This window comes from Electrona antarctica (assembly GCF_951216825.1).
Source record: "Electrona antarctica genome assembly, chromosome: 23".
NCBI classification, from domain to species: Eukaryota; Metazoa; Chordata; class Actinopteri; order Myctophiformes; family Myctophidae; genus Electrona; species Electrona antarctica.
The window spans coordinates 23833663-23861329 of record NC_136804.1 but is presented as its reverse complement, the minus strand read 5'-3'; the positions used below and the strand labels follow the sequence as shown (position 1 = coordinate 23861329).

The window sequence follows — 27667 nt, the reverse complement described above, 5'->3', positions numbered from 1 at the left end:
TGTGTGTGGACAAAAATGTGATATACGACAGTATATATATTGTTAAGTTGTGTTGCTACAGCAACAAGGCTTTCAATGGTTGCCGACATATGTTTGTTTCAATTGTTTGCTAGTCTCGCGTAGCCAGACAACTATTCCACAATCTCCGAATGCTATATAGAGTCTGGACCTATAGCCCCCATGAGCCGAGTAACGGAAGCTGCCATTTCCATTCACGAAAATATATTTTTTATTTCCTTTTCTGCTAAGCAACAAGCTATATATGCTTAGTTGTTTTCTATTTATATTAGGATAAATGTGTGCGACTGTAAAGACGAAACAGAAGTGGCGAGGAGGCTCCACTTCCGCTTTATCGCTTACTCATGAGACCTCTTCTGGTAATGTGAGACTAATTGTTTGCCAACATTTGTTCCCTACGTTAGTATCAGTTAGAATTTAGATGATGCCACCAACCAGATTCATATTAGGTAGCAGTATGCAATGGGGACATCCGACTATAACATTAATAAGGCAGTGTCAATCCATCCGTCTGTCCTCATCCATTTTCATCCTCAGTCGATATGATATTGATATTTCGTTAGCGCAATCGGGACAAAATAGGACAGCTTGTTGTGACACATCCGATCATGAATAGTGAAGACACGTGAAATGAGGCTACCACGATAAAGATTCCAAGGATTCATTCGACAGTGATGTCACTGTTACGATGTAACAGGGAAGTAGCACAAGACTCGGAACTGTTTAAAAACCACAGTGACGTGACAACACCGACGCATCCTTGGTTTTGGTATCTTGACCACTTTTGTTCTCTCTGTCTCTCTCTCTTTCTCTCTCTCTCTCTCACCTATACACCCAAGCACACGTGTCTCTGCTGAGTTTATTTCTGCAATATATTATGTATTTGGAAATGCATATTTCTGCATCCTCTCGGCTCGCTCTCTTTACTTATAAATTCCAGGGAATCTTCATGCCCTGACACACTGAATAAATTTCAGCTGTTGGAAAGCGCCAAGCGCCAGATACATAATCTAAATCAGAACTTTTCAACACTCCTCTCGTCTCTGCTTCACTCTCTAGTGTGCACATACACGGGTTGACATGTGCAGTGCACTGTGCACATGTGCACATTTCTGTGAACGTGAGGCTAGACAAACTGCTGTACCTGTGCGTGTAGAAACGGTGCAAACATTTACATTTTTACTTTATTGAGTCGACGCGGCTGAAAACTGATTCCCCGTTCAGGCCATGAGTCATTGAGCTGCGAGCGTCACAGAACGCTGTCTGTGTCTCCGAAGGAAGGGCGTCATCCATCACAGTCGTTTTATCAGTCATTTGCGCTTTTACAACTGTCCTCTGTCTTCCCCTGCAACAAAAAAAGGGGAAGTAACACTCAATGAAAAGGACTTTAAGCATTCACGGCTTGTTTGTTCACATAAGTGTGGTAGAAGGACTTTCAAATTAGTATTGAAATTGCATGGTTGTTTACATTTCTTTATCAAGGCTTTCAAGTTTGATTCACCTTGTTTTCAGTCGAACCACTTTCTAACGTATCTCTCACAGACATCCTGTATATCTACATCTTTTTAAAAAAAGATGAAAGATCTGTCCTTCGGTCTTGCTGTCCACCATGCTCACTGAGCTTTTTCTGTGCTCCACAGCATTTGCTGCTCCTGCAAAATAGATACAAATTGAACAAAATCAATTACTTCTGCAGCAGCTCATAAATCTTTTCCAGCCACGGGCACGTAACCTCTCTTCCAGAATCTAATATTCAGCACAGGAAAGCTGTAATCAATAGCAAGGAATCCAGCACCGTGAGCAGTGGAGGCCAGAAGGCTTTACGCTGTGAAAGGGGTACCGCTGACCCGAGGCAATGCTAGGTAAGCTGAAGCTGTAGAAAGATGTCTTGCAGTCAGAAAAAGTGATTTTACTTGTCTCTTGTTTACGAGCAGAATAATTTGAGCACCTACAGTACTGCTTGTTCAGCATCGCCTGGGGGGTTTAATGTTGTACTCACTCGCCATCTATTCACTGTGTGCGCGTGCACTGTCTCATCAGCCTGGAATTAGACGTTATTCATCAAAGATTGTGAAAAAAGATTGTGCAGATCACTGTAGGAAAATGCACAGCGCAAGCCGTGACAGACTGCCGTGGCTTGTGCAATAGTTTACTGCCTACACATATAGGATGCCTGGGACACCCTAGGCAGAAGTATATATATATATATATACGCCAAGTTACGCTTTCCGCATTTGCAGCTCTTCAGTTGTGCAAACAAGCTCACTTGGCAGAAGTTTGACTAATTTGACCAATTTGGCTTGTGATTAGTTCTACAGCGGAGTTCTGGGGCTGATGCAACAGCAGAGATTAGTTCTACAGCGAGTTCTGGGGCCGATGCAACAGCAGAGATTAGTTCTACAGCGAGTTCTGGGGCCGATGCAACAGCAGAGATTAGTTTTACAGCCGAGTTCTGCAGATTAGTTCTGATATGAAGTATAGATGATTGGTGTGCTCATTTTCCATGTGCAACGGACCCAATCATTCTTCAGTGTCTTGTTGTCACCTGATTTGCTAATGACATGATTACTCCCCCCCCCCCCCCCCCCTCGCATCCCTCTTCCAATTTTCAGCAGGAGTCGCTAGATACATCAGAGCCGTTGTGTATACATGTGTCATTCCATTATGCATGAACGCACGCACACGCGCGTGCACTCGACTCAGATCCATCTAGGTGCTAGCTCATTCTCCCCCATGGACGTTTTGAGAGAAATGTCTGACACTTTGAAGCCGATAATAATCTGCGCGTGCTATTTTAAGAGCCAAACATCGTCAGGAGTGGGTGGGGGTGTGGAGGTTGCTCATGTCACTAGTGTTGCCTGGCAACCAATGTGTTTCCAGTTGGGAGCGTTTGGCTGCCTCATCAATGGGAGGCTTTGAATAAAAACAGAGAATTTACTCTCTATCCCTCTTCCCCTCTCTCCCTCTCTCTCTCGCTCCCCCCCCCCCCCCCCTCTCTCTCTCTCACAACAGACAACTTTGCAATAGGATAATGTCTCAATAAGTAAAATGGAAAGATGACTTGTCAGAATTTGGTTTGAACCAGTGCATCGGTTCGCGCCGTTTGCATTCTCCAACATTGTGAGGACTAGGAGACGCAGTCTCCTTTAGGACACTGTCTTTCATGCTGCTGACTGGAGAAGAGCAGAGAGGCCGTTGCTTCAGTATTTACGGACCTAACAGACAGCTCTGCTGTGTTGAGAGGAGGAGCTTTTTACGTAGCACATTGACGCCGGGGAATGCAGACCTGTGTATATTGTCGACGCATGATTAAAAAAAACAAAAACACGTTGGCATTGAGAACGAGGCAGGTGCACTGAGTGAGCACAGGAGCACATATAATACATGGCCACGCTGTTGACTCGGCACCGTCCGAGTTGCACACCGGCAACGGGGTGGTAAACAAATATCTGTTTGGAAATTGCACAGAGGTATTTTCTACATGGAGTCTACATAGTCCGCATTCCGTCGCCATCAACGCAGTACGCAAAAGGGCATCCTTGATGCCGAGGTTCCTGGCCAGGTGGCAAAATATGACGCAGCAGAAAGTTTGTGAGACGCATTGTGAGCTTGTAGATTTATTTTTTACTAGTATATTATTATATTATTTGGATCTAAGATGTAGTAGAGTAGAAGTAAAAGTATTGGAAATTGGAAACACTCAAGTACAAATACCTCAAAATTGTACTTTTGCCAGGGATGTTTTTCAGAATAAAGGCGAAGCAGATGGGCAGATTTGACTCTGAAGCGGTAATATTCCAAACGAGATGCTTGGTTAAGTCAGAAATTAGGATAGAACATTGGCGACAGACCATGGAGAGCGCCGTAGATTTAGAGATAATAGCAAGTTTTGTCGGCCTGTAAACAAGGAAGTGAATGGCTGCATGCGCAAAACGTTGCCTAGCAACGGCCGCTGTCAAAAGATGTACTTGGTTACTTTCCACCACTGCATTTAATACACTATGAAAGGTAATCCAATACATGACTTGTTATTGTCTCCGCCAGGCTGAACTCCCTGCCCTACATTGAGACATTTAGTCCCTGGTGTCAGGTCAAGGTAGGACAACTACAGGTTGACAGTGTTAATAAACGTATTAACTAATTGACCAGCGCACCGAATTAGACACTAAATGTGCCGCCATATTTATTGTAGTTCGGTCATTGTTGCAGTTAGATCTCTGATGGGATACCATACCCTAGGTGGGGTTGGCAAAAAGGGCCTTTCTGTGTGGTGTTTAGGTACCCTCACAAAAAAAACATGCAGTAATCCTGATCTCTCTACTGCCCCCCGGAGGGGAAAAGAACTGGTTGAAAATAACGTGTTCCTTCCAGGTGTCCAACCGGGAAACCTCCCCCCTTCCCTATCAGGTGAAAAGAAGCGGCTTGGACTCCTCATGCATTGAAGGAAGCATGAGGTCAGTCCGTTGCTCTCCCCAGGTTGGCAGAGGGAGTGTAGAGACCAGGATTACAAGATTAGACAATTGACACTGGGTGGGAAAACAAAATCTCTGGTGGGAGACAGAGACAACGGACATAAAATATACGGATTGTAGCTTTAGTGCAAAATGCTTTTGAAGCTGTGATGATGTATTTATGTAAATTGTATTTGTAGCACATCTAACACCAGACAAACCCCCCCCCCCCCCCCCCCCCACACACACACACACCTAACTAACCGGAGGCTTGGGAAATTAGGTCTTAAGTCTGTTTTTAAAAAGATTACACAGTGATTGGTGAATATTATGTGTGCCTGCTGGCCTGTCCTGGCATTCTGCTTCCAAGGTTAACAGACGTATTTATCTAGCCTCGCAGACCAGCTGAACTGATAAGAGTAGGGACCGAGGCAGCCCTTTTGTTTGTGGAAATACTAAATCTCATGTCGGAACAATTTATTTTCCAACTATTTTGCAAAATGTGGTGTCTAGGAGTGGTCATGACATGGTTACAAAATAAAATCCTACTGGACCTGAACAGAGATGGCACATACTGCAATTGTCACTGTGGGAACACTCTGTTACAAAATGTATAAATGTATTCGCTAAACTTTGCTCACCCACCGTTCTTGTTTAGTTTTTGTCTCTCTCTTAATTGTCCGTTTCCACTTTCCTCATCATTACCATCTGAGCAGCAATCACCTGGGTGAAGCCGAATCTCCCCTGCGGGATCAGCAAAGTTTAAGGCCCCTTTTACACTCCATAGAAAACGGCAAAAATAAAGTATTGTTTGCGCTGGTCCATTTAGACGTGTTTTCGGGGGTTGAAAACGGAACAAAGTGAAAATGCTTTCCAGACTGGCAATCTGATAATGCTCCGCCTCTGGTCTCCATATAAACGGGAAAAACGATGAATCCGCAAAACGTGACATCTTGGCTCACGCCCCTTATGTTTATTACATTGGTGCAGAGCCGTAGGCGATATTTGGTGTTCCTAGGATGAGCAAGCGCTCTCCTTAGAGTATATATATTAATAGAGACGTCACCGGATTTCTCCTCCCATCCACTTGCATTAAGTTGCTCAAAAGCGCATGAGGCAATTTCACTCCTTTTTCCGGGTAGGAACAGAGTGCATTCTGGGATGGATTGGGCCAAATCGTGAACGTGCTGTGCCGTTGACTATCATTGCACCATTTGCGCGCGTTCACGTATGAAACATAGCGTTCACGCGCTGGCTCGAGCTGCAATACCGAATTCGGCCACTATGTCCATTTCGCCTCAGGGTTTCCTCTCGGTGACGTCTCTATTATTGAGTGGTGCAAACCACTCCAACAACCAGCTTTGTCTGTATGTTTGTGTACCTGTGTACGTGTCTGTGTACCTGTGTACGTGTCCGTGCACAGGTGAGCATGGTTACTATGGACACTGACATTACGTCAGACCACAGCTGATCAGGCTATATAAGACCTTGCACCACTCAGTTCACACGGGTGTGATTTTATTTATACTCTAAGGCGCTCTCCCTCGAGCCGCTCATCCTACCAATACAAATGTAGCGAGCCGCGAAACCACGCTGCATTGCTTAATGTAAACAAACAGCCTTGTGAGGAAGTAGTAGAATGGAAGTGGTTCTAGTACACATGCGTGCTTTGTCTATCTGGCAGTGCGTCACCGGCGCCCCCTAGTCACCTGGCATGCACATTACAGCGTGTTCAATCAGTGTCGCTTCTCCGTGTAAATGCTGAATAAAAAGTGAGAACGCAACAGGACTTTGCCGTTTTCTGTAGAGACCGTTGCCATGTAAAAGTGGCCTAACTGCCAAGCTACACCAGGCTTTTCTCCCGCGCGTGCGTTTAATTTAGGTCCAGTCCTATTTTAAAAAACGCACGTGTGCGTTTTTTAAAGAAAAAAGCCTGGTGTAGCTTGGCCGTGAACCTCCTCCCAGCTTTGTTGTTCCCCATGAATTATCTACGTGTGTGTGTGTCTCTCTCTCTCTCCCCTCCACATTCCAATGACCTTGGTCTCCCTATCTGATTCATCTTGCTACTAAATAACCCCAGCACTCACAGCCAACCAGGAACACGTCTGCGCGTCTACAGGACATTCACATCCAACATCATGCATACACTTGTGACGTGCATCACTTGATGGATGATTCAGAGGGCCAGTGTTGACACCCAAATTAATTATTCTCTTCTAGAGGTTCTAGAGTTCACTGCCTAATCCGATTGATATGCCCATATTTTATGAAAATATCTGTCTGTTAGTTCTTGTCCATTTTATGCCCATATATGGAAATCCCTGATGTCATCAGTATATGCCACACATATGGGCATGCTTCCTTTTGTTCTCATACTGTCCGACTGATTTGTTTGCGCCCGATGCTGTGACGACCCATTGAGGTTGGACAACACACTCCATATTTGGGCGTAGCTGTATTGGGAACACAAGCCGGCCCCGCCCTTAATATAGGATAGTGATTACTGTCTTTCCCTGAATTCTAAAATAAGTAAATTAATATAGCTGCAAGCAACGATAAGGCGGGACCAAGCAAGAAGGCAATAAGCAATAAGAACAATATGCATAATAAGCCATAGAAACATGGAAGACTGAACTTGAGAAAAGGAAGACTACCGGTATGTAATTGTGACTTGTAATTGGTCGTGTGTGTGTGTGGGAGGGCAGCGTTCTTGAAGACTCATACGCTGAGTTGGCAGTGCCCGGATTTTAACCCATGACCTTGTGGTCCAAAAGCGAGAGAGCTATCAACTGTGCTATCCGGACACAATCAGTTGTTTCATTGTAAACAGAAAAATCATTCAGTGTTTTAATAACAATTATGTGTGTCCTGGTATTTGGGATCATTGTCCATTACTACTGTGTGTTCGCTGTTCATGTTTTCACATACGTACTTCTCTTCAACTGGGATTTCAGATAATCGTCCATAGATTGTGGGTAGAACGTTTCACGCAAATCTTTTCACTGCAGGCTTTCTATTCCTGAAAAGTTGCAATGCGAAAATGGAAGCCATCGTTCTCACGATAATAAAAATCTAAATATGCTGTATATATATTTCTTTTAAATCTTGTTTAAAAAGAATCTGCCTAACGGCTAACGATGATATCACTGCAGTGGTGGACGGGTTTCTGAACTGCCCACAGCCCTCCTGTCCTGTCCTATGAGACACAGACCGAGTAGAACACAAATGGTGGTATTTTATCATGAACATTAGTCAGGATCAATTATATGAAGATAAGTTGAAAAGCGTTGAAGTGGTCCTTTAAAGGTCATATAGACAACTTTGAAGCCAAAATGTAATCGGTCTGTGTGTGACGCGGAGGAGGGGGTTAGTGGGGGAGTGAGTCTTAGCCAATCACAGCGAGGGTGTCTTCAACCCCAGTCCCCAGAGCACAGTTTTATAATGAACGGTCTGTGTGTGAGGCGGAGGAGGGGGTTAGTGGGGGAGTGAGTCTTAGCCAATCACAGCAAGGGTGTCAACCCCAGTCCCCAGAGCAGTTTTATAATGAAAACGCAAATTATGCGATTCAATATATATTTCCCCTAAAATATCTTAGTTTTACCAACATTCTTCAAATAGTATATTTATGATTTTTTTATTGAAATGAGAGAATTAGGGATTAGATAATTGCTATGTAGCGCTTGGTCTTGGTGTAGTGAAATCCAGCAGCAGGCAGCAGCCCTCACAACGGTGGCTGGCTAACCTCCCGCGGGGACCAGGGTGCCATGTTTCTCGGCTCTGCCTCTGCCCAGCCCACGCTCGAAGAGCAGCAGCCACTTGGCCAGCCAGAGGAGGGGAGGGATCCGAGAAACAAGAGAACAAGTAGTTCACATGAACGATGCTGGGGCATTTGAGGGGCAATATATATTTTGTATGCACAGATTACAAATAAAAGAGAATTCATATGTTGAGAGCCTCTGCCTCCGTGGCTCGCCACTTCCTCATTTGTGACTACGGGGACTCGTGTGATATTGTGCTTATGCTACATGTCAACTCAATGTCATTATAACTAAGACAGAAATTCATTTTTTTTCAGTTTTGTTTATTCAAGATTTCAGGGTATACAGTAAATCAAATAATGACAATATATGTGACACACCCATACGGAACATATCAAAGAGATAACATGTACATATATAAATGTTGTGACCACCATATGCAAAATATTGTGGTAGCATAAAAGAAAAATAAGTTGTAAATTCATATTTTTTTAATGCCATATTTAGCCATACGAGCGCAAATATCAATTGCGTCCCTCCCAGCAGATACACGGTATGGTATATATAATATATATATATATATATATATATATATACTGTGTGTGTATATATATATATATATATATATAACATATCACTTTCACTCCCTTTAAGTCTTGCAGGAATCACACACTCCCTGCCGTGCTTAGTGAACTTTAACACCGTCTCTCCATTCATCACACTCAATCTGCCTCTCACCGCCTGAGGTCTGCTTGATTGATTGTTTGTGTACACGTGTGTGTTGTGTGCATGCGTGTGTGTTGGAATAGACACAGGCAGATCTAATCGTGACTGCGTGTGTGACACCTCATCTACACAGGCAAGGAGCGAGCGTTCCGACGGCGATATTACGAGAAGAACTGTCCTCATATAGAGCGTCGGCCATTGCGTTGCAACATAGCCTGAACCAATCATCAAATAACCAATACATAGTAGCGTGTACATCTCAACCAATACGAGTGTTGGGGGCCACGAAACCTCACTCAAATAGAGACTCTGCGAGCGAATATAGGAAGGGGGGGCGGCATCGCTGCACAGCGCTTTGTCGCTTGCGGTACGTCAGGAGAGTCCTGTTGAGAAACATGTATTCTAATGAGATTTCATCGTTCGCTCGCTTACATTCGCTGGGAGTGTAGATGCGGTGTGAGACTGAGAAAGTCCGACAATCGGTTGGACAGACAGACAGACAGACAGACAGACAGACAGACAGAGGAGTACATGGTCAGAGTGAGTGCCCTCAGACAGTTCTCATGTTCAGACTTTACCGGTGTCACTCACCTGGCTCAGCTAGCTCTCTCTCTCTCTCTTTCTGTCATGTTATCTCCCTGCTCATGGGACTGAACTATAGTGATGCCAACGGTGGCTTCTTGACTGTGCCCATTTTAGCTCTCGATATGATATGAATACGAATGCATGTGGCCGCTTCCTGCTAGAATATTAACAAGAGCATCTTATTTTTCATAAATGCTGACCTGGGGCTGGCAGGCCTGCCTTCCTCACATTTCAGAGGCTTCCATAAAAAACACATGTGCACAAAAATAATATTTACATTGTTTTTCTTTTCTCGCTGTGAGCTTGTAGATCTTGGATAGAGTGGCTATTTTCAGCATGCAATCAAGTGTAAAATCTACGCCATCAAGGCCCACCATAATGCATTTTTGTTTTTGTCGACTAAAATTAAATGATATATGAAAACTAGACTAACACTAAAACATTTCAGGTGACTAAAATATGGCTAAAACATTACATTTTACAAAAAAAATAAAAAATAAATCTGTCAAAATCAACACAGTCTTACACTTCATCTACACTGCCAGCGATGTGAGCGAGCGATGAAATCTCATTAGAATACATGTTTTTCAACGAGACTGTTCTGATGTACCGCGAGCGTGCAGTGACGTCGCCCACCCCTTCTACAGTACAGTCCTTACTGTACAGCAGAGTCTCTTATTTGAGTGAGGTTTCGCAGACTCAAATACTTATTGGTAGAGAGCTACACACTCCTATTATATTGGTTATTTGATTGGTTCAGGCTACGTCGCAACGCAATGGCCGATGCTCCATATCAGGACAGTTTTCCGGTGTGATAGTGCCGTCGGAACGCCATCTTGCCTGTGTAGATGAGGTGTTACTCCTCCCGATCAACACCCCCTACTGACAGACGCCACCCCCAGCTGTAGGAGACTTGCTAGAGCAGTGACAAAGATCGCCCTCCTCAGTCGACTTCTCTGCCTCGGAACACGGCCAATTTTGTTTGTGTATAGACTAGCCTCAACATTTGTCTCCTATTGTGTTTCAGACAGAGCAGCAGGGGTGTTTTCTACCCAACTGGGAGAATGTCTGATCAACACCTGCTTCTATTTCTGCTCTGTTATGGCTGAAACCTATTGTCTTGTTGGACTGAAAATAGCAGAGAAGGAGTTTTTGTGAGAAAAGCCAGGCATCATATTAGTCCAGTGTGTCCAAGCTTAATGTTGTCTGCCCGTAGCAGTGAAATAAGTGCCAGTTACAGTATGTTCTTTCACAGTTTGCGGCCTGAGGTCTTGCTGCTGTAAACAGTAGTGTATAAACACACCACTCATTCGAAGACAGTTCACTGGATTTGCTTTGCGCCTGTGGTGTGTTTTATAAAAAAGTTGGTCCTTTAACAAGGCTCATGCCTTATCCTTTCACCAATATGAATTCAGTCCTGTGTGGTCAGTAGCAGTGTTGATTTTGTCTACGAAAAATGTTCGACTACATTTGTCTAACTTTTCTACTAACTTTTTCACTGACCAAAACTAAATAAAAACTAAGCTACGATGAATAAATATAATGACAATTTTGTCAACAAATAAAAACTAGACTAAAATTGTGTGCAACCAAGTGTAAAATCATCCATTACGATGCCAACAAGGCCCACCAAAACACATTTTAGTCCACAAAATCAACTGTACATTTAGTGGACTAAAATCTTATGATATTCAGTCGACTAAAGCTAGACTAACGCTAAAACATTTCAGATGACTAAAATATGTAAAACTAAATGGAATTTTATTCAAAAGACTGACAAACTAAATCAAAGTTTGCTGCCAAAATCAACACTGGTGGTCAATGGTCCATTTCCTCTTTGCCCTATTTGAGGCGTCAGTATAGACAACATGTTTAATGGGCCCTCAGCCCTCCTCTTCCTGTGGGACGCCTATGTTTTCATTCCCACTATCAACAATGTATACACGTTCTGAATGGCCCTGCTGACACTGACAGATTCAGCAGCACAGCTTGGAATCTGTCCTCGAGAGATTAGGGACACCGAGGGTTCACGTTCTTAAGAAGCGTATGCTTCTTTGCTTTGATTGGTTCTGCACCGCTATCTTGTTCTTTGACCGAAGGGGGTGAAAGATATAAAATAACGGTTTCTCTCGGTGGTGGTGGTCCCGATGGGCTTTGAACTCTGCAGGGAGTGACTAACCTGCCCCTGATGAATGAGGTGTTAGGGCCCGCGGAACATGGCTGCTTCAGAGGCCAGTTTGGTTTGGCCCTTCCCCAGCTCCATTTGATAGCTCAATCTCTCCATTGCAGCCCCTGCTCCCTGAGTGGGACATCTCAGACTTTGATGCCCGTGCAATTGAGGGCACGAAGTAGGTCTGTTGCTGGGTGGGCTGTTTTGATTAGCAGTACAAAGAAAGAAAAAGAGATCATAAAAACTGGAGAAGCTCGCCTGTCACAGGCGTGTTGGATAACGACCCACATCTACCGAGTGAAAGTGGGTCTCGTTGACCCTGGAGTAGAAGAAAGACAACGTGCCGTTCTATCACATGTGCTACAGCACAGGGCAGAAACCTTGTATCTCCCATATTTCAACTTTGAATGTTTTTTTTCCCCCGTAATTTAATTCCCTACTGGCCTACTTCGTGTCATACGAAAGTAGCAAAAATTGCCGATCTAGAATTTCACAACTTGGCGCACATACGAAAGTAGCAAAAATAGCCGATCTAGAAGCTCACAACTTGGCGCACTGCAACACGTTGTGAACTTGTAGATCGCCTATTTTAGATGTTTGTGAAAGTGGTTAAGTCGGTTTGTGGATTTAATAAAAATTGAACCAATGAAACGTATTAACAAGAGCTCATGACTAAACAATAACTGCACTGAATCCATTGGAACAGGTTCTTTTTGACAGTTGACTGAAAAGTTTTGGACATAATGAGGTTTCCGCCTGACAGCGTTACGTTATGTCTATATCGTTTATTAAATGCGATCGACGCCCACAGATTGCAAAGTGGGGATGTTGGTATGCAGGCTGCTCGGTGCCTGGAACTGCTGGAAGCTGAACTTTTCACAGCCGGAAAAGAGACAGAGAGACAGACGGAGTAGACAGATCATTTTGGCTGCCTCTGTGCAACGTCTGATGCAATCTCAGATAACCGAGGCGAGGCCGAACAGGATTTTATTTTGGTGAGATATCTTGTTTCTGGTGATTGTGTCACTGTGTGGGTCAGCAGAGGAGCGTCTGTAACAGACCAGCTGATAACTGGAGCAGTGTGCTGGGTGGTGGAACCAGAGAGAGAAGCCCAGAGGAACTGCCATAGTTCTCCATAAATGTAGGTTAGCACCAGTGTCGATTTTGACAGCAAATGTTCATTTAGGTTTAGTCATGGTCTTTTTTTTTTAATGTTTTTTTTTGTGGCATATTTTTTATGGAGGGACAGACAGTAGGCTGACAGGAAATGGGGAGAGAGATGGGGGGTGACATGCAGTAAAGGCCGTCGGGATCGGGAGTCGAACCCGCGGCACACTGCCAGACTGGATTACCAGCCAAGGTGCCTGGACCGCTGAGCCACGGCCCAGGCTAGTCATGGTCTTTTGAATACAATTTCATTTTAGTTTTAGGCATATTTTAGTCACCTGAAATGTTTGTGTTTAGTCGACTAAATCTACAGTTGATTTTGTTGACGAAAATTTATTTTGTCGGGCCTTGATGGTGTCGTAATGCCTGATTTTACACATGGTTGCCTGCTGAAAATCGCTGATATACAAGCTCACGAGTCACGATGCGTTGTGAGTCTCAACACGTTGTGAGCTTTTTCCCACTCTACTAATAGCCCAATTGGCAATAGCAGATCTACAAGCTAACAATGCATCATGATGTGGCGTGTTATGAGCTTGTAGATTGGCTATTTCGGTATATAGGGCTTAAGAAAAAAGAATAGAAAAAACTGACTATTATGGCAGCATAACATAGAATACATACTGTAGATCAATCATCGTGAATAAAACGATAACAAGATGCATAAACAACAGTTCACAACAAACACACACGATATAAACTAAAACAGTAAGTAAACCCAGCTACCCTCCCAGGACCAATGGTGTCATGAAAAGCAGGGACAAACAACACCATGCATGCATACCTGTGCAAAGTTCCTCCTGAACATTTTAATCTAATTGTTTAGAGAATTGCCAAAGTAACCACTGCGAGACATTGACACGGTGTGCCGCTATCATACAGTAGTTCACAGTTTCATTATCAGTATTTTTAAATAATGCAGAGAAATTGTGACAAGAATTCAAAGCTCGAAAGTGTTCTTTCATTGTGGTATTTTTATGTGCGGGCTGGTCATAAGTTTTATGTCCATTCGACAGACGGAGTAGACAGATCATTTTGGCTGCCTCTGTGCAACGTCTGATGCAATCTCAGATAACCGAGGCGAGGCCGAACAGGATTTTTTTTTGGTGAGATATCTTGTTTCTGGTGATTGTGTCACTGTGTGGGTCAGCAGAGGAGCGTCTGTAACAGACCAGCTGATAACTGGAGCAGTGTGCTGGGTGGTGGAACCAGAGAGAGAAGCCCAGAGGAACTGCCATAGTTCTCCATAAATGTAGGTTAGCACCAGTGTCGATTTTGACAGCAAATTTTCATTTAGGTTTAGTCATGGTCTTTTGAATACAATTTCATTTTAGTATTAGGCATATTTTACTCACCTGAAATGTTTGTGTTTAGTCGACTAAATCTACAGTTGATTTTGTTGACAAATGTATTTTGTCGGGACTTGATGGCGTCGTAATGCCTGATTTCACACATGGTTGCCTGCTGAAAATCGCTGATATACAAGCTCACGAGTCACGACGCGTTGTTAGTCTCAAGCTTTTTCCCACTCTACTAATAGCCCAATTGGCAATAGCAGATCTACAAGCTAACAATGCATCATGAAGTGGCGTGTTATGAGCTTGTAGATTGGCTATTTCGGTATATAGGGCTTAAGAAAAAAGAATGGAAAAAACTGACTATTATTGCAGCATAACATAGAATACATACTGTAGATCAATCATCGTGAATAAAACGATAACAAGATGCATAAACAACAGTTCACAACAAACACACACGATATAAACTAAAACAGTAAGTAAACCCAGCTACCCTCCCAGGACCAACGATGTCATGAAAAGCAGGGCCAAACAACACCATGCATGTGCAAAGTTCCTCCTGAACATTTTTCTAATTGTTTAGAGAATTGACAATGTAACCACTGCAAGACATTGACACGGTGTGCCGCTATCATACAGTAGCTCAGTTTCATTATCAGTATTTTTAAATAATGCAGAGAAATTGTGACAAGAATTCAAAGCTCGAAAGTCGATTCTACAAAGACAATGTGTTCTTTCATTGTGGTATTTTTATGTGCGGGCTGGTCATAAGTTTTTTGTCCATTCTCACTCATCAAAAATGTAAATTAATTAATGTAAAAATAATTTATTCTCACCCCGTAGCAAACAGATGCTGGTTAATGTTCTGTTTCTGTCAGCAGGAGGTGGCTGTTGCTAGGTTACAGGTTTAATAAAGTAAACAAGGCTGAGTCATACTTTCATGGATGCAGTGTTATAATTGGAAGATAATGATGGCATTAACTCATTAAAACCGGGATAAGCATCCTAATCATTTTTTATCTCTGTGTTGGCCATTCAAAAATAGTGTGAGAACTACTGATTTAGGACTGTAAATCAGTCCTTCTAAAAAAAACTATTTATTTGTTAAGGATAACAAATAAATTGCTATAGTTTTGGAATAACTCACAGCAACACCTAGCGATGATGTGTTAAAGGCAGTCTGCGGGCACTGCTGCACTAAATCGAAGTAGGCTAACTTTATTTTAGCAACAATATGAATAAAATCAGACCCGTCTGAACTGAGTGGTGCTGTGTGTGTGTGTGCTGCAGTAGTCAATGGGTGTGTGTGTGTGTGTGTGTGTGTGTTAGGCTGCTCAACAGTGCCACTTGGTAGTCAACCAACGCAATTACTGAGAGTGAGGATATTCCTTTTTTCAACCAACGCAATTGCCGTATTAATTTGGACATGCATACTTGGGGACGGACATAGTTGGTAATTGGAGTGGCTAGCACATCAAAAATAAGTCAGCTTATTGTGTGTGTGCGTGTGTGTGTTTCTCTCCTCAGAGACCGGCTCAGCCATCACCTCCTCCTGCATTGGTCTGGGCAACTCACTGACGCCCCCCGCAGGCACGGCTGGGAAGCCCGTCCCAGGATACAATGGTAATGTAGCCTCATTGATTAACTAATTTACTGCCAGATTGATGTCTCGCTGCATTTAGCTTCTGCCTCGTCTTTTCAGCTAGAAGTCTTATTTTGAAGACCATTAATTCCCGAGAGTAAAACCGGAAGTTAAATCCGGCTGTGTAACGTGTCTTGGGATCGTTATTTAATTCACACAAAACATAAATTCTGTAACCGCGATCATCGGTGCTTTTGTTATGAGCCGTGAATAAAGCTTGTTTTGATCAATCTGACCCGGTTATTTCTTGTTTACTCGATCGCCTAGCAACCAAGAGCTATTCACATGGATTAAAGCAAAAATAAAATCACACGACTGAAAAAATGTGTAAGGCCAGGCCTATAGAGCGTCGCAGTCCCGCCCCCTATCAGGGCCCAGGAAATGATTCCCCGTTCATTTTCCTCATAGACATTTCAAAAAGTATTTATTTAAAGACCTTTTAAGCCTCGTACAAAGCCAACTCGAGTTGTGACAAATCATGACAACACAATTTTTCGGGCCGAACAAATAATTAGAAAGAAGAAGAAAACGGCAGGTTGTTTTTCTTCTTTGTAATTATTTGTTCGGTCCAAAATGTTGTGTTTGTTGTCATGATTTGTCACAACTCCAGTTGGCTTTGTACCCGCGTAAACGTCTTTAAATAAATACTTTTTGAAAAGCATGGAGAAAATGCATTCACTTCTGGGTCTCACGTCGTCATGATAGGGGGCGGGACTACGACGCTCTATTATGTGATTTGTGAAACAGTGTGAAAGGAGCCCTACCCACACTAGCGCAGTTTCCTAAACTATTAACACAATATGTAAAATTATGTTTAAGTAATATTGTTCCTGTTCTACATACTGCCAACCAGGTGAAGAAATCACTGATTGAGATTTTAACCTTTGCTTTTATGGCATATCCGAGACCATTAGGGTTTTATGGAAAATGCTTCTAAACATATTGCTAGTTTGACCACTTCAAATGCTCCAATCTTTAAAAAGAATAACCGAAAGTAGCCTATCTACAAGCTTGGAATGCGTCTGCACGATGCATTGAGAGCTTGTCGATCTCGGCTGTTTTCGCTGCGCAACATGCTTCCATAGAAGACATGTTGGCTTCTACAGTGAGTATATGTAATCCAAATGACTGAAATCAGTCGTGGAGACCGAGAACTTTAATCCATGTATACAGATGATCCCATTTAGGCCTGACCTCAAAATTAAAAAAAAATCTTCTAAATCCTCCAGTTTTCTGAAATAAATATTTTCACAATTTTTCAAAAATAGCAGACCTACAAGCTCGTAGCGCGCCACTCGGTGGCACGCTATGAGCTTGTAGATCTGCGATTTTTCAATAGCTAAATTATAACATAATGTTTAAAACACTAAAAGGGGTTCCCGCCCAAAATGGGTTAAAACGTTCTGTCTGAACTCTGAAGTAGTCGACTCCACACCGCATAACTACAGTATAACAAACACAATGGTGAACGATATAGTTATCGTTCCAGTGCTTGGTGTGAACATCCCTTTACAGCCCCCTGAATGTGATTTGTACCTGCATGCCCCACCCCTCTCCTCCAGTCACGGTGATTGACGACGACATGCAGGAGGTGAAGCCAAGGATCCTGGGAAATATCGTGGTGAGGTAAGCTGTAGTGAACGGCTTACTCATGAGTTTTATTTTACTTTTGTGAGTGAGTGAGTGAGTGAGTGAGTGAGCGTCCACATGCCCACATACTCACAAACCAGCATACCCCGTCTCCCCATTAATCAGTAGGAAAACACAACAAAAACTACCACGTACGCCCGCTGTGTTCTTATATTATCATTAAGACATTTTTCACCCATTCACACACCGACACACAATGCAAGGCACCAACATGTGCAGCGAGAGCAATTAGGGGTTCAGCCAGCGTCTTGCTCAAGGCACTAAAGTCTGGGAGAGCCCAGGATCCAACAAGCGGCCACTCTACCCCTGAGCCACTGCCGCCCCCTGGTGGCTACTGTAGGTGTGTCCCCACTCTACTGACTACACTACTATCCAACCAGAATCCTGGCCAGGGCACTGGGGGGCCATCATCACAATAGCATCCCATTCGACCGGTGTCTCTGCATTGGATCGGCGAAATCATCCGTTATCAGCACCTTTGAATAGGGCCAGTATGGCCATACTGGCATACTCACTGTTTCAGTATGTCATTATCACCTATTGTGACGGGTGATAATGTCACTGATGTCCTGACGGAGGCGCGCCGTGTCTGGTGGCCTTGAGCCACGCGAGGCACCAGCCGAGCGTTGTGACGGCCACCAGACCCGACTCAGCGCCGTCCGAGTTACGTCCCGATAGGCAGAGAATAGTATATATTAGTAGCCCCTAGTTTCCACAATAGAGTTGGAAATGACACGTTCAGCCAAGGGTGAGTATGCCAGTATGGCCATACTGGCCCTATTCAAAGGTGCTGATAACGGATGATTTCGCCGATTCAATGCAGAGAGAACGGTCGAATCCGCTGATGGCATATGGAAAGTTGGAAACCAATCTAGAACCTGCTAAATATGTTGCATAGCACATCTTACTTAGTTCTTGCAGACGAAAAGAGTCTTTATCTGTAAACATTGGTTGCTTAGCATTAGAAGGTAAACCCATGTTCCACCCTGTATACAGTATATTCAAACCTTTACCTGTGACCTCAGCATAAATTCAAAGAGTGCAATAAAGAAAGTGAGCCAGTCATATCATTCTTGTATCTTGTTATTAATGTGTAATGACAAGTCCCGCGGTGGCTTTTTATGTCTTGCGTTTTCAAGCCGCCGAGGAAAGAATCCGTAAATGAATAATTAGGCTATCTTGTCTTTTTGATGCAATTGTCAGTGTGACTGTGACAGGCTCATTAAATTAAAACGTGGGCAGCAGCACAATGATGGATCATCATTTGTTCCTTTCCTGCAACAACACTGGGAGTGACATCCCGTGTTTGCTGCAGGCATGAGAACAATCACGCTGAGCCGTCATCAGGCAAGAACTAAATAAAGCAGGAGAACAATACGCGTTCACACGAGGCATTATGATTATGCAAAGATCGCAGCGTATTTGTCGCGGTGTCGCTTAGTAAAATATGTTGCTCACACGGTCGTTGACAGTGTTTTGTTTAGACAACTCTGGCATTGCTTCTTTAGCTATGAAAGTCTATGCAAAGAAAGAAAGGAGAAAAAAAAGGGGGAAAAAATCTTCAAGATACTTAAAAAGGTGATTGCTGTTGGCTCCTGTGTAAACAAAGCGCCGGAGTGCCGAGTTACCCTACCTAGTTGCTGTGTGTGTGTGTGTGTTTCTGTGTGTGCGTGCGTGTGTTTCTCTCCTCTCCTGTGTGTGTGTGAGTGCGTGTGTGTTTATGTGTGTGCGTTTCTCTCCTCTCCTCAGTGTGTGTGTGTGCACAGGCGTGTGTGTACGCACGTTCAGGTTCTCAGTCAGCAGGGTCAGGCAAGGTCAGGTTCAGCAGACACTGGCATTATGTCTAGACAACCAGAGGGTTAGTGTAATGATATCCACATCCAGACTTATCTGTATGTCTTCATTCTAGACTGACAAGCTGCTTTCTTCACTTCATAGTTGTCCAGACCTAGACCAGGTTCATTCTAGACTGACAAGCTGCTTCCTTCACTTCATAGTTGTCCAGACCTAGACCAGGTTCATTCTAGACTGACAAGCTGCTTCCTTCACTTCATAGTTGTCCAGACCTAGACCAGGTTCATTCTAGACTGACACGCTGCTTCCTTCACTTCATAGTTGTCCAGACCTAGACCAGGTTCCCTCATGGGGGCAATCGCAGGAGTCTTTTTATTGAAATCTTGGGGGCGGGCAAATAATGAAAAGACTATGTTGTTGAGCAACCCTTACCCCTCCCAGACAAAACAAACAAAAAAAACAAAAACTAAATGTTTCTCCCCTTCATATCCCAATTTGATAATTAAGCCTATATTCCCAGTTCGATCTGCCATTTTCAAAAGATTTGTATGCATTAGAAAACTTGTGAAACGGGACGTACTGCCTAAATGAGTACTTTCTACTTTTGGTACTTTAGGTACATTTTGATGCCAATACTTTTGTACTTTCACTCAAGTAAATGTTGAATTCCGGACTTTTACTTGAGTATTTCTTATTGCAGTATTGATACTATTACTTAAAGTAAAAACGTGTGTGTGTGTGTGTTCTTGTCTCCCAGACTGCCTCTCGCGCCCGGTGCAGCGCTGGCCCTGTGGAAGAACCAGGAGTTGTACAGAGAGCTCTACTTCGTCAAGTTCCCGGTACGTACAATGAAAATGGAATGTCTACAAGCTCACAATGCATCACTCACTCAACAATGCATTGTGACCAGCTTGTGGGTCTCATGGATTAAAGTTCTCAGTCGCCACGACTGATTTCAGTCATTTGGATTCCATAGAACCCAGAATGTCTTCTATGAAGGCATGTTGCGAACCGAAAATTGCCAATCTACAAGCTCACAACACGTCACAGCGCGATGTGTTGTGAGCTTGTAGATAGGCTATTTTTGGCACAGTCGGTAGTGCTGTCGCCTCACAGCTAGAAGTTCCTGGGTTCGATTCCCGCGGGGGACGCTGGGGGCGTGTTCCCTCCTCCGCGTCATCAGTGCCCATACCCGAGGCGGGGTTGGCGAAACGGCCTTTCTGTGTGGAGTTTGCATGTTCTCCCCGTGTCCCCTAGGGTAGGTACCATCACAAAAACATGCAGTAATCCTGGTCTCTAAACTACCTTCCCCTGGCCAGCCAGTCTGATGGAGGGGAAAGGAACTGGTCGGAATAACGTGTTCCTTCCACGCGCTACGTCCGGCCGGGGAAACCTGTCAAATTTTGCTTTATTCCATGAGGTCTGCAATTTTTGCCGCACTGTGTGTATGAATTAAGCTATATTCTCAATATTTAGTTTGAATACATTTCCAAGGCTGCATGGAAACAGGTTTCATGTTTTGAAATGACTTGTGCTTAGATTCTTATGCGAGTTCTCATAGTACTACAGTAGCTAGCATGATATAGGACAAGTGAGGTAATACTCGAGTGTTATGAGTACATGGTACAAGGTTGCCCTCTAGTGTTGAAAGGTCTTGACTACATGATTATAATTGTTTTATGGCCTCATGCTTACCCTGCATAGCATGCTTACAAAAGACATCCTGTTCATTTTAAAAAACAAACAAAACATCACATACAATTTACAATTTAGGCATTTAGCAGATGCTCTTAATAGGCCCATCTCACAGCCCCCTTTCCACGCCCACTTCCGGTAGATAGTGGTGTCATTTAACATTAGGCATTTACACTTTTTTTCTCTGGAGAATCTAAGTACATTTCCTAATGTTAAAATGTCAAAGACCGATAATAATATGAAGAAAACACAATGGTATAACAACTCAAATAAGTAGAATAAACCTTACCTTTACAAAACGGTAGTTTGTGGCTTGTGAAAATACCTCTTTTAACATGGAAGCCTATGGACCGCAAAAGAAATAACACCACTATCTCCAAAAGGGGGGCGTGGAAAGGGGGCGGGGAAATGCTGTGAGATAGGCCTATCCAGAGCGATTTACAGTAAGCAATAACACATGGTAATTCATCAAATCCATAGGAAATAGTCATCAAGGATCATAAACAAGCTAAGAACCTAACATCCATCTAACAGTACAATATCTGTACAATGAATCTACAGGTATGAGTATTCACTATAGAGCGCTATGTCTACATAAAATGCTGATCTAAATTACACAAGTTGAGCCTTTGCATACACCTGTAAGGTTGTCGAGGCTAAGTGCTACGGCAAGTGCTGCGGGCTAAGATGGAGTCCGAAGAGGTGGGTTTTCAGACTACGCTGAAGATTGACATACCTGTATAATGACATGCCCAAAATAGGGACACTAGCTTGTCTTGACTTCATGCTAACTTCCTTCCTCTTCCTATTTGCAAGGAAGCTCTTTCTTGCTTTCATGGGTGGCAAACCTCGCACCGGATGCTCGATGAAATACATGGCAGTGCATGGAGACGGCTGGACCAGCTCATGAACAAACTATTTATGAACGATTGAGACCCCTTGTCATATAATCGGTCCAGGAATATAAAAGCCGTCCTATCACAGGTTGTTTTCCAATCACTTGTTTTTCGATATGCACAGTACATCATTTTATTTGGGATCTAAACAGCAGCAGGTCTCGTTTCTGTCTAGGTATCGTATTGCATGATTTGGTTGCCACCAGCGGTGCATAGTCTTGCGATTAGGGGTGCACGATTATGAAATTATTACCGATATCCGATCTCCGATTATTTGCAGGGTCGATATTCTACCGATTATATCGTGCATCACTACTTGCGATACTTGGCACGTTCAGAAACGTACTTTGTGCTCTTTATATACCTCTATAAAATGACAATGTACACATCAAAAAAGCAACACAGCAGACAATAATGTGTTACATTATGTCTTGTATTTTCCAGAAGCGATGACTTTACAAAGGTCTCAGCCATTCAGAAATAGTGTTTGTTCATGAGCTGGTCACTGGGCTCATTGACTCCAATGCATTCCACTGAACTTCCGTGTGCAGTTTGGCTCCCATGGTGCGACGAATCTGACGCCTGGAATTGCACGATAGCGGAAAATGACGTTGGTGCGGCTTTACCTTATTTTTAATATACCTTGCCCCTTTGGTCTCCAGGGTTACTACGACACAATGGACGCTGGCTTTGTGGACGAGGAGGGCTTTCTTTACATCATGTCGCGCTCTGATGATGTCATCAATGTCGCCGGGCACAGGCTGTCTGCCGGAGCACTTGAGGAGGTAGGACAAATAGATGAAGCGGTGTCCTCCTGATTTCATCCTCTCTCTCTCTCTCTCTCTCTCTCAGTGGACATAATTTGTGTGTGTGTGTGTGTGTGTGTGTGTGTGTGTGTGTGTGTGTGTGTGTGTGTGTGTGTGTGTGTGTGTGTGTGTGTGTGTGTGTGTGTGTGTGTGTGCAGTCTGTGCTGCAGCACCCTGGTATCGTGGACTGTGCTGTGGTCGGTCTAGAGGACAAGCTGAAGGGTCACGTCCCGTTGGCCCTGTGTGTCCGCAGGAATGGTAAGGCACACACACGCACACACACACACACACACCACACATACCTCAGGAATGGCACGCACGCACGCACGCACGCACGCACGCACGCACGCACACACACACAGTTAGTATGTCCTCATACATTGAAAAAACGTACAAGGGTCGCACACACACCAAGAATCCATTTTAAAAGATTTATTCTCTACATCACAAATGGACAGACGTTTCAACTATCCAGCCTTCATCAGTATGTCGATGGCAGTGGTGGAAAAAGTACTCAAAGGTTTTACGAAAGTAAAAGTCCAGAATTCAAATAAATTCAGTAAAAAGTACAGACGTATTGGCATCAAAATGTACTTAAAGTACCAACAGTAAAAGTCCTAGTAACTAGTGACTACGTTTTCAAATAAATGTATGAGTAAAAGTTCAATATTTGGATCCGAGATGTAATGGAGTACAACTAAAAGTATTGGAATTGTACTCAAGAAAACTCAGGAAGAATACTCCAGTAAAGTAAAAGTACCTCAAAATGTTACTTGAGTACAGTACATGAGTTAAATGTACTTAGTTACTTTCCACCACTGATGGTAAGCCACATACACATTGTCAATGGAGTTTAGCTACAGTTAGATGTATCAATGTGCATGTACATATTATATAATAATAATAATATGTTTGTGATCCAGATGTGCAGACGAGTGAGGAGGAGATCATAAAAGAGATGGTGAGCCTGGTGAGAGACACCATCGGCCCGGTCGCAGCCTTCAAGAAGGTGTTGTTTGTCAGAGGGCTGCCCAAGACTCGCTCTGGCAAGATCCCCCGCGCCTCTTTAGCCAAGCTGGTCAACGGCAAGCCATACAAGGTACTAGCCAACTCCTCTTTAGCCAAGCTGGTCAACGGCAAGCCATACAAGGTACTAGCCAACGCCTCTTTAGCCAAGCTGGTCAACGGCAAGCCATACAAGGTACTAGCCAACTCCTCTTTAGCCAAGCTGGTCAAAGGCAAGCCATACAAGGTACCAGCCAACTCCTCTTTAGCCAAGCTGGTCAAAGGCAAGCCATACAAGGTACTAACCAACTCCTCTTTAGCCAAGCTGGTCAAGGGTAAGCCATACAAGGTACCAGCCAACTCTCAATCGCTCCCACTGGACTGGTTAACCACTCAGGCCTAGAGCACCAAAGTCTGCCGTAATTTAAACATCCTACCCGGGTCGTGTCCGTCCCCATTTAAGAACGCTCCAAAAGCAATACATAACTAGAAAAAGTGCCCTTCTGGGCACAGGTCTCCACCAGGAGGATAGGAGTGTGTGTGTGTGATGTTTGGCAAAATGTTTAGGAGCAATATAAACGTGTGTGTGTGTGTGACGCGGCTTGGCCTGTTGTAGCGCCACCATGAGGCTGATTTGAAAACTGTCAAGTGGCATTTCTTCCAAAGCCTAGTGGGAATATGCATGGACAGTTTCACCACAATCGGACGCTGCGTTGAGTAGTTGTGGCGATTTGTACAAAACGGGTACAAAGCGGGCTACTCCTGAAAGGTTTAGAAGCCAATCGTAGCCAATGAGGGTGGATTATGAGAAATCAAACAAACCCGTGTTGATCACATGACTATGAAGAGCATGTGTACCGATTTGCGTGAAATTTGGATCAAATCTGAAGGAGTAATATTAGAAAATGTGTTTTACATAGGTCGGCCTCCTGGTGGCGCTATAAAGAGCAGATGTGAAAAATTCCAGGCAAAGGTTTTTCCTTGGCCTCTAGGGAGTTGGCATACAAAGTTATCCACAGATCCGTGCAGTTAGAGGTAAAAACACTTTTCGGCCAGTTATAGCGCCACCATGAGGCTGAGTTGAAAATGTTCATGTGGCATTTCTTCCTCGGCCTAGTGGGAATGTGCGTGCACAATTTCACGGAAGTCACACAATGTGTTCATGATTTGCAGCATTGTGTTAGAAACTGAGCACTCCTGCGAACTTTGGAAGCCAATCTTAGCCAATCAGGATGGAGTCTGAGAAATCTGAAAGACCCGTTTCGTTGAATGGCTCTAGAGAGACTGTGTACCAATTTGCGTGATGTTTGGACAAAATCTGTAGGTGTACTGTCCAAAAACTTGTTTTGCACAAAGCGGCCTCCTGGTGGCGCTATAACAAGCCGTTCTGGAAATTTTGGGGCAGAGGTTCATCGTTGGCATCCAGGGAGTGTGTGTGCAAAATGTGGCATCGACCGGGTTAACGGTGCCGGAGATTAGCTGTTCACAGACGGAAGGACGGACGGACGGACGGACGGACACACACACGGACGGACGGACGGACGGAGTGCAAAACATACTCTCTCCCCATGCCTTCGGCCTGGTGGAGACAATTATACTGTACAATGTACAGTAAAACAATTGCACAATGCCAGGAGCCTCCTAATGATGTACAGTGTACATCATTAGGAGGCTCCTGGCATTGTGCAATTGTTTTTTCTACTTTTGATGACTTGATGGCAATTTCACTTGTGAATGTGACAAAACTCAAGGTGGTTCTGGTAGATTGTCATTTCTCCATCTCAGTTTTCAATGGTTCGTTTGAAGTATTTTAAGTTCCAAAGGGCAAACTGGATAAAAAAAGTTTTGTGGTTTATTCGCTTATAGGATAGTGCCCCCTGGCGTGATCTTAGAATTCCCCCTTGAGGCTGTCAAGGCGAGTCTTCAAGATAAGTAGTCTCGGCTCAGGGCAATACAGGAGTTTATCAAGTCTCCCATAAGCGAATATTGAAGTGAGTAATATGCTAAAAAAAAAAAAAAAGTTTCAAACATAACCCCTGTTCTGAATATTACGAGCAATATATTTACCAAAACACCCTCCTTGTCTGGTTGGCGAGAAGGGAATTTCTTAACTCGAATGAGGCGACCCACTTCAGCGAGTGTTCATATACCATAAGGGGTGGTCCTTACTGATGACGCCAGGCCGCTAGGGCTGTCACGATTACAAATTTAAGTTTGTAATAATTGCGATTAACACACAAATAATTGCGATTAACGATTATTATAAAAACAATGTTTTTTTGCATTGAACATTGGAACGTTACAATTTGTATTTCTGTTTGCCTTTTAGGCTTCGTAATGACAAATTGCACAGGGCAGATATGACAAATAACTTAAATATACAAAGAACACATTTAATGATTTCTTATCAAAAAATTTACAAAATAGCAGAAATAGTCGATCTACAAAGTTGCAATATGTCACAAAGTGACGTGTTGTAAGCATCAAGATCTGCAATTTCTATTTTTTGAAAAATGTTTGAAAATGTATGGACATATACTATACTTTAGCTATTGAAAAATAGCAGATCTACAAGCTCATAGCTTGTAGCTTGTAGATCTGCTATTTTTGAAAAATCGTGAAAATGTGGCGCAAATTTTAAATATATATTCTTTCAACGTTTTTAACTCAAATCTTTGCTTCTGGGGGGTCCCTGGAACAACATATTTTCAGATGGGGGTCGGTGGCCAAATTCATATAATTCTTGGGGTCCTTGACATGAAAAACCTTGAAAACCACTGACATAGAAACATGGGTTTAAATGGGTTAAAAACTGTCCCCACAGATCACTCCAACCATCGAGGACCCGGAGGTGTTCAAGGACATCGAGAAGCAGATAGGAAAGTCACAGAGAGCAGCTGGACTATGAGCTCCTCCGTAGGGGGATGGTACAAACATGAAAAGAGTGTTCAATCAAAGCAACACGAGCTAATCCAACGTACATTTGTAGAGGATAATGTAGATGAATTATTTTTTTCTGATATTTACTAATTTCATTAAATAGTCAATTATTTTAGAATTGACGGGTAGATTATTGTAGGGCAGCTATAATAGTTAGACATTGGGGCGGCGGTGGCTCAGGGGTAGAGTGCCTGGATGGGAACCGCAAGTTTGCCAGTTCGAACCCGGGCTCCCCCAGAGTTACTGTCGAAGTGTCCTTGAGCAAGACACTGAACCCCTAATTGCTCCCGATGTGCTAGTTGGTGCCTTGCATGGTTTCCGCTGCCATCGGTGTATGAATGGGTGAATGTAATGCACAATCTATGTAAAGCGCCTTGGATAAAGGCGCTATATAAATGCACCATTTACCATTTTACCATTTACCTGACCTTTTTAGTCTTCCTACATTTTCACATGAAATAGTAAGGAAGTATTATGGACCATTAAAAACCCACAATGTAGGGTTGAATGTATTAAATAAGCTGATTCTAGTGTTGACTATTCACCTTACATTTCCAATAATTTTAATAAAAAAAGGATACTTAAATGTACTGTGTGATTTGCATTTGTATATTCATGACCAATGTTATTTATCAGCTCTTTCCTAGGATAGTAGGATCGTGACGACCACTGTGTCTCTCTGTCGGAAGTGTCACAATGCTGCATGGATTGCTTCAATTCCTGTTTGTCTTTTTTGCACCCACGCAATGGCAAAACACACATTTGATTGTGCCATACTTAATATTCTTCCCACAAAGTTCGACCCTTGTCATCGGCCGCACGGTATACACAAGCCCCGCAATATACATATGAAAACATGCGCCAATTTTTGCCGCTACGTGTTACCAAAAAATCCCCATTGACGTTCTGGGGACACAGAAAAAAACCAAACGCTCGAGAGGGTTTGTAGCGTGTGATCATATTTGCAAGATATGGCGGTGCCATACCTTTGGTTGCTTTGAATGCCAGCATCAGAGTTTTGTACTGCGGGCAGCGACCGGGAGCCAATGGAGGGAGCGAATAAGGG

The 27667-nt window shown here is 43.4% G+C and overlaps 1 protein-coding gene across 3 annotated transcripts in view; it reads left to right on the top strand.

Annotated features, from left to right (window-relative positions):
- Positions 1-27187, top strand: part of acss3 (acyl-CoA synthetase short chain family member 3) — a 60735-nt gene extending 33548 nt beyond the window's left edge. For all 3 annotated transcript variants that reach the window (XM_079494709.1, XM_079494707.1, XM_079494708.1), the window contains 7 exons: positions 15701-15796; positions 17378-17441; positions 20017-20098; positions 22513-22635; positions 22815-22914; positions 23580-23755; positions 26486-27187. In XM_079494709.1, the coding sequence (XP_079350835.1) occupies positions 15701-15796; positions 17378-17441; positions 20017-20098; positions 22513-22635; positions 22815-22914; positions 23580-23755; positions 26486-26569 (725 nt within the window). In that variant the 3' untranslated portion in view covers positions 26570-27187. The remainder of the gene's footprint in view (positions 1-15700; positions 15797-17377; positions 17442-20016; positions 20099-22512; positions 22636-22814; positions 22915-23579; positions 23756-26485) is intronic.
- Positions 27188-27667: the final 480 nt, after the last annotated feature.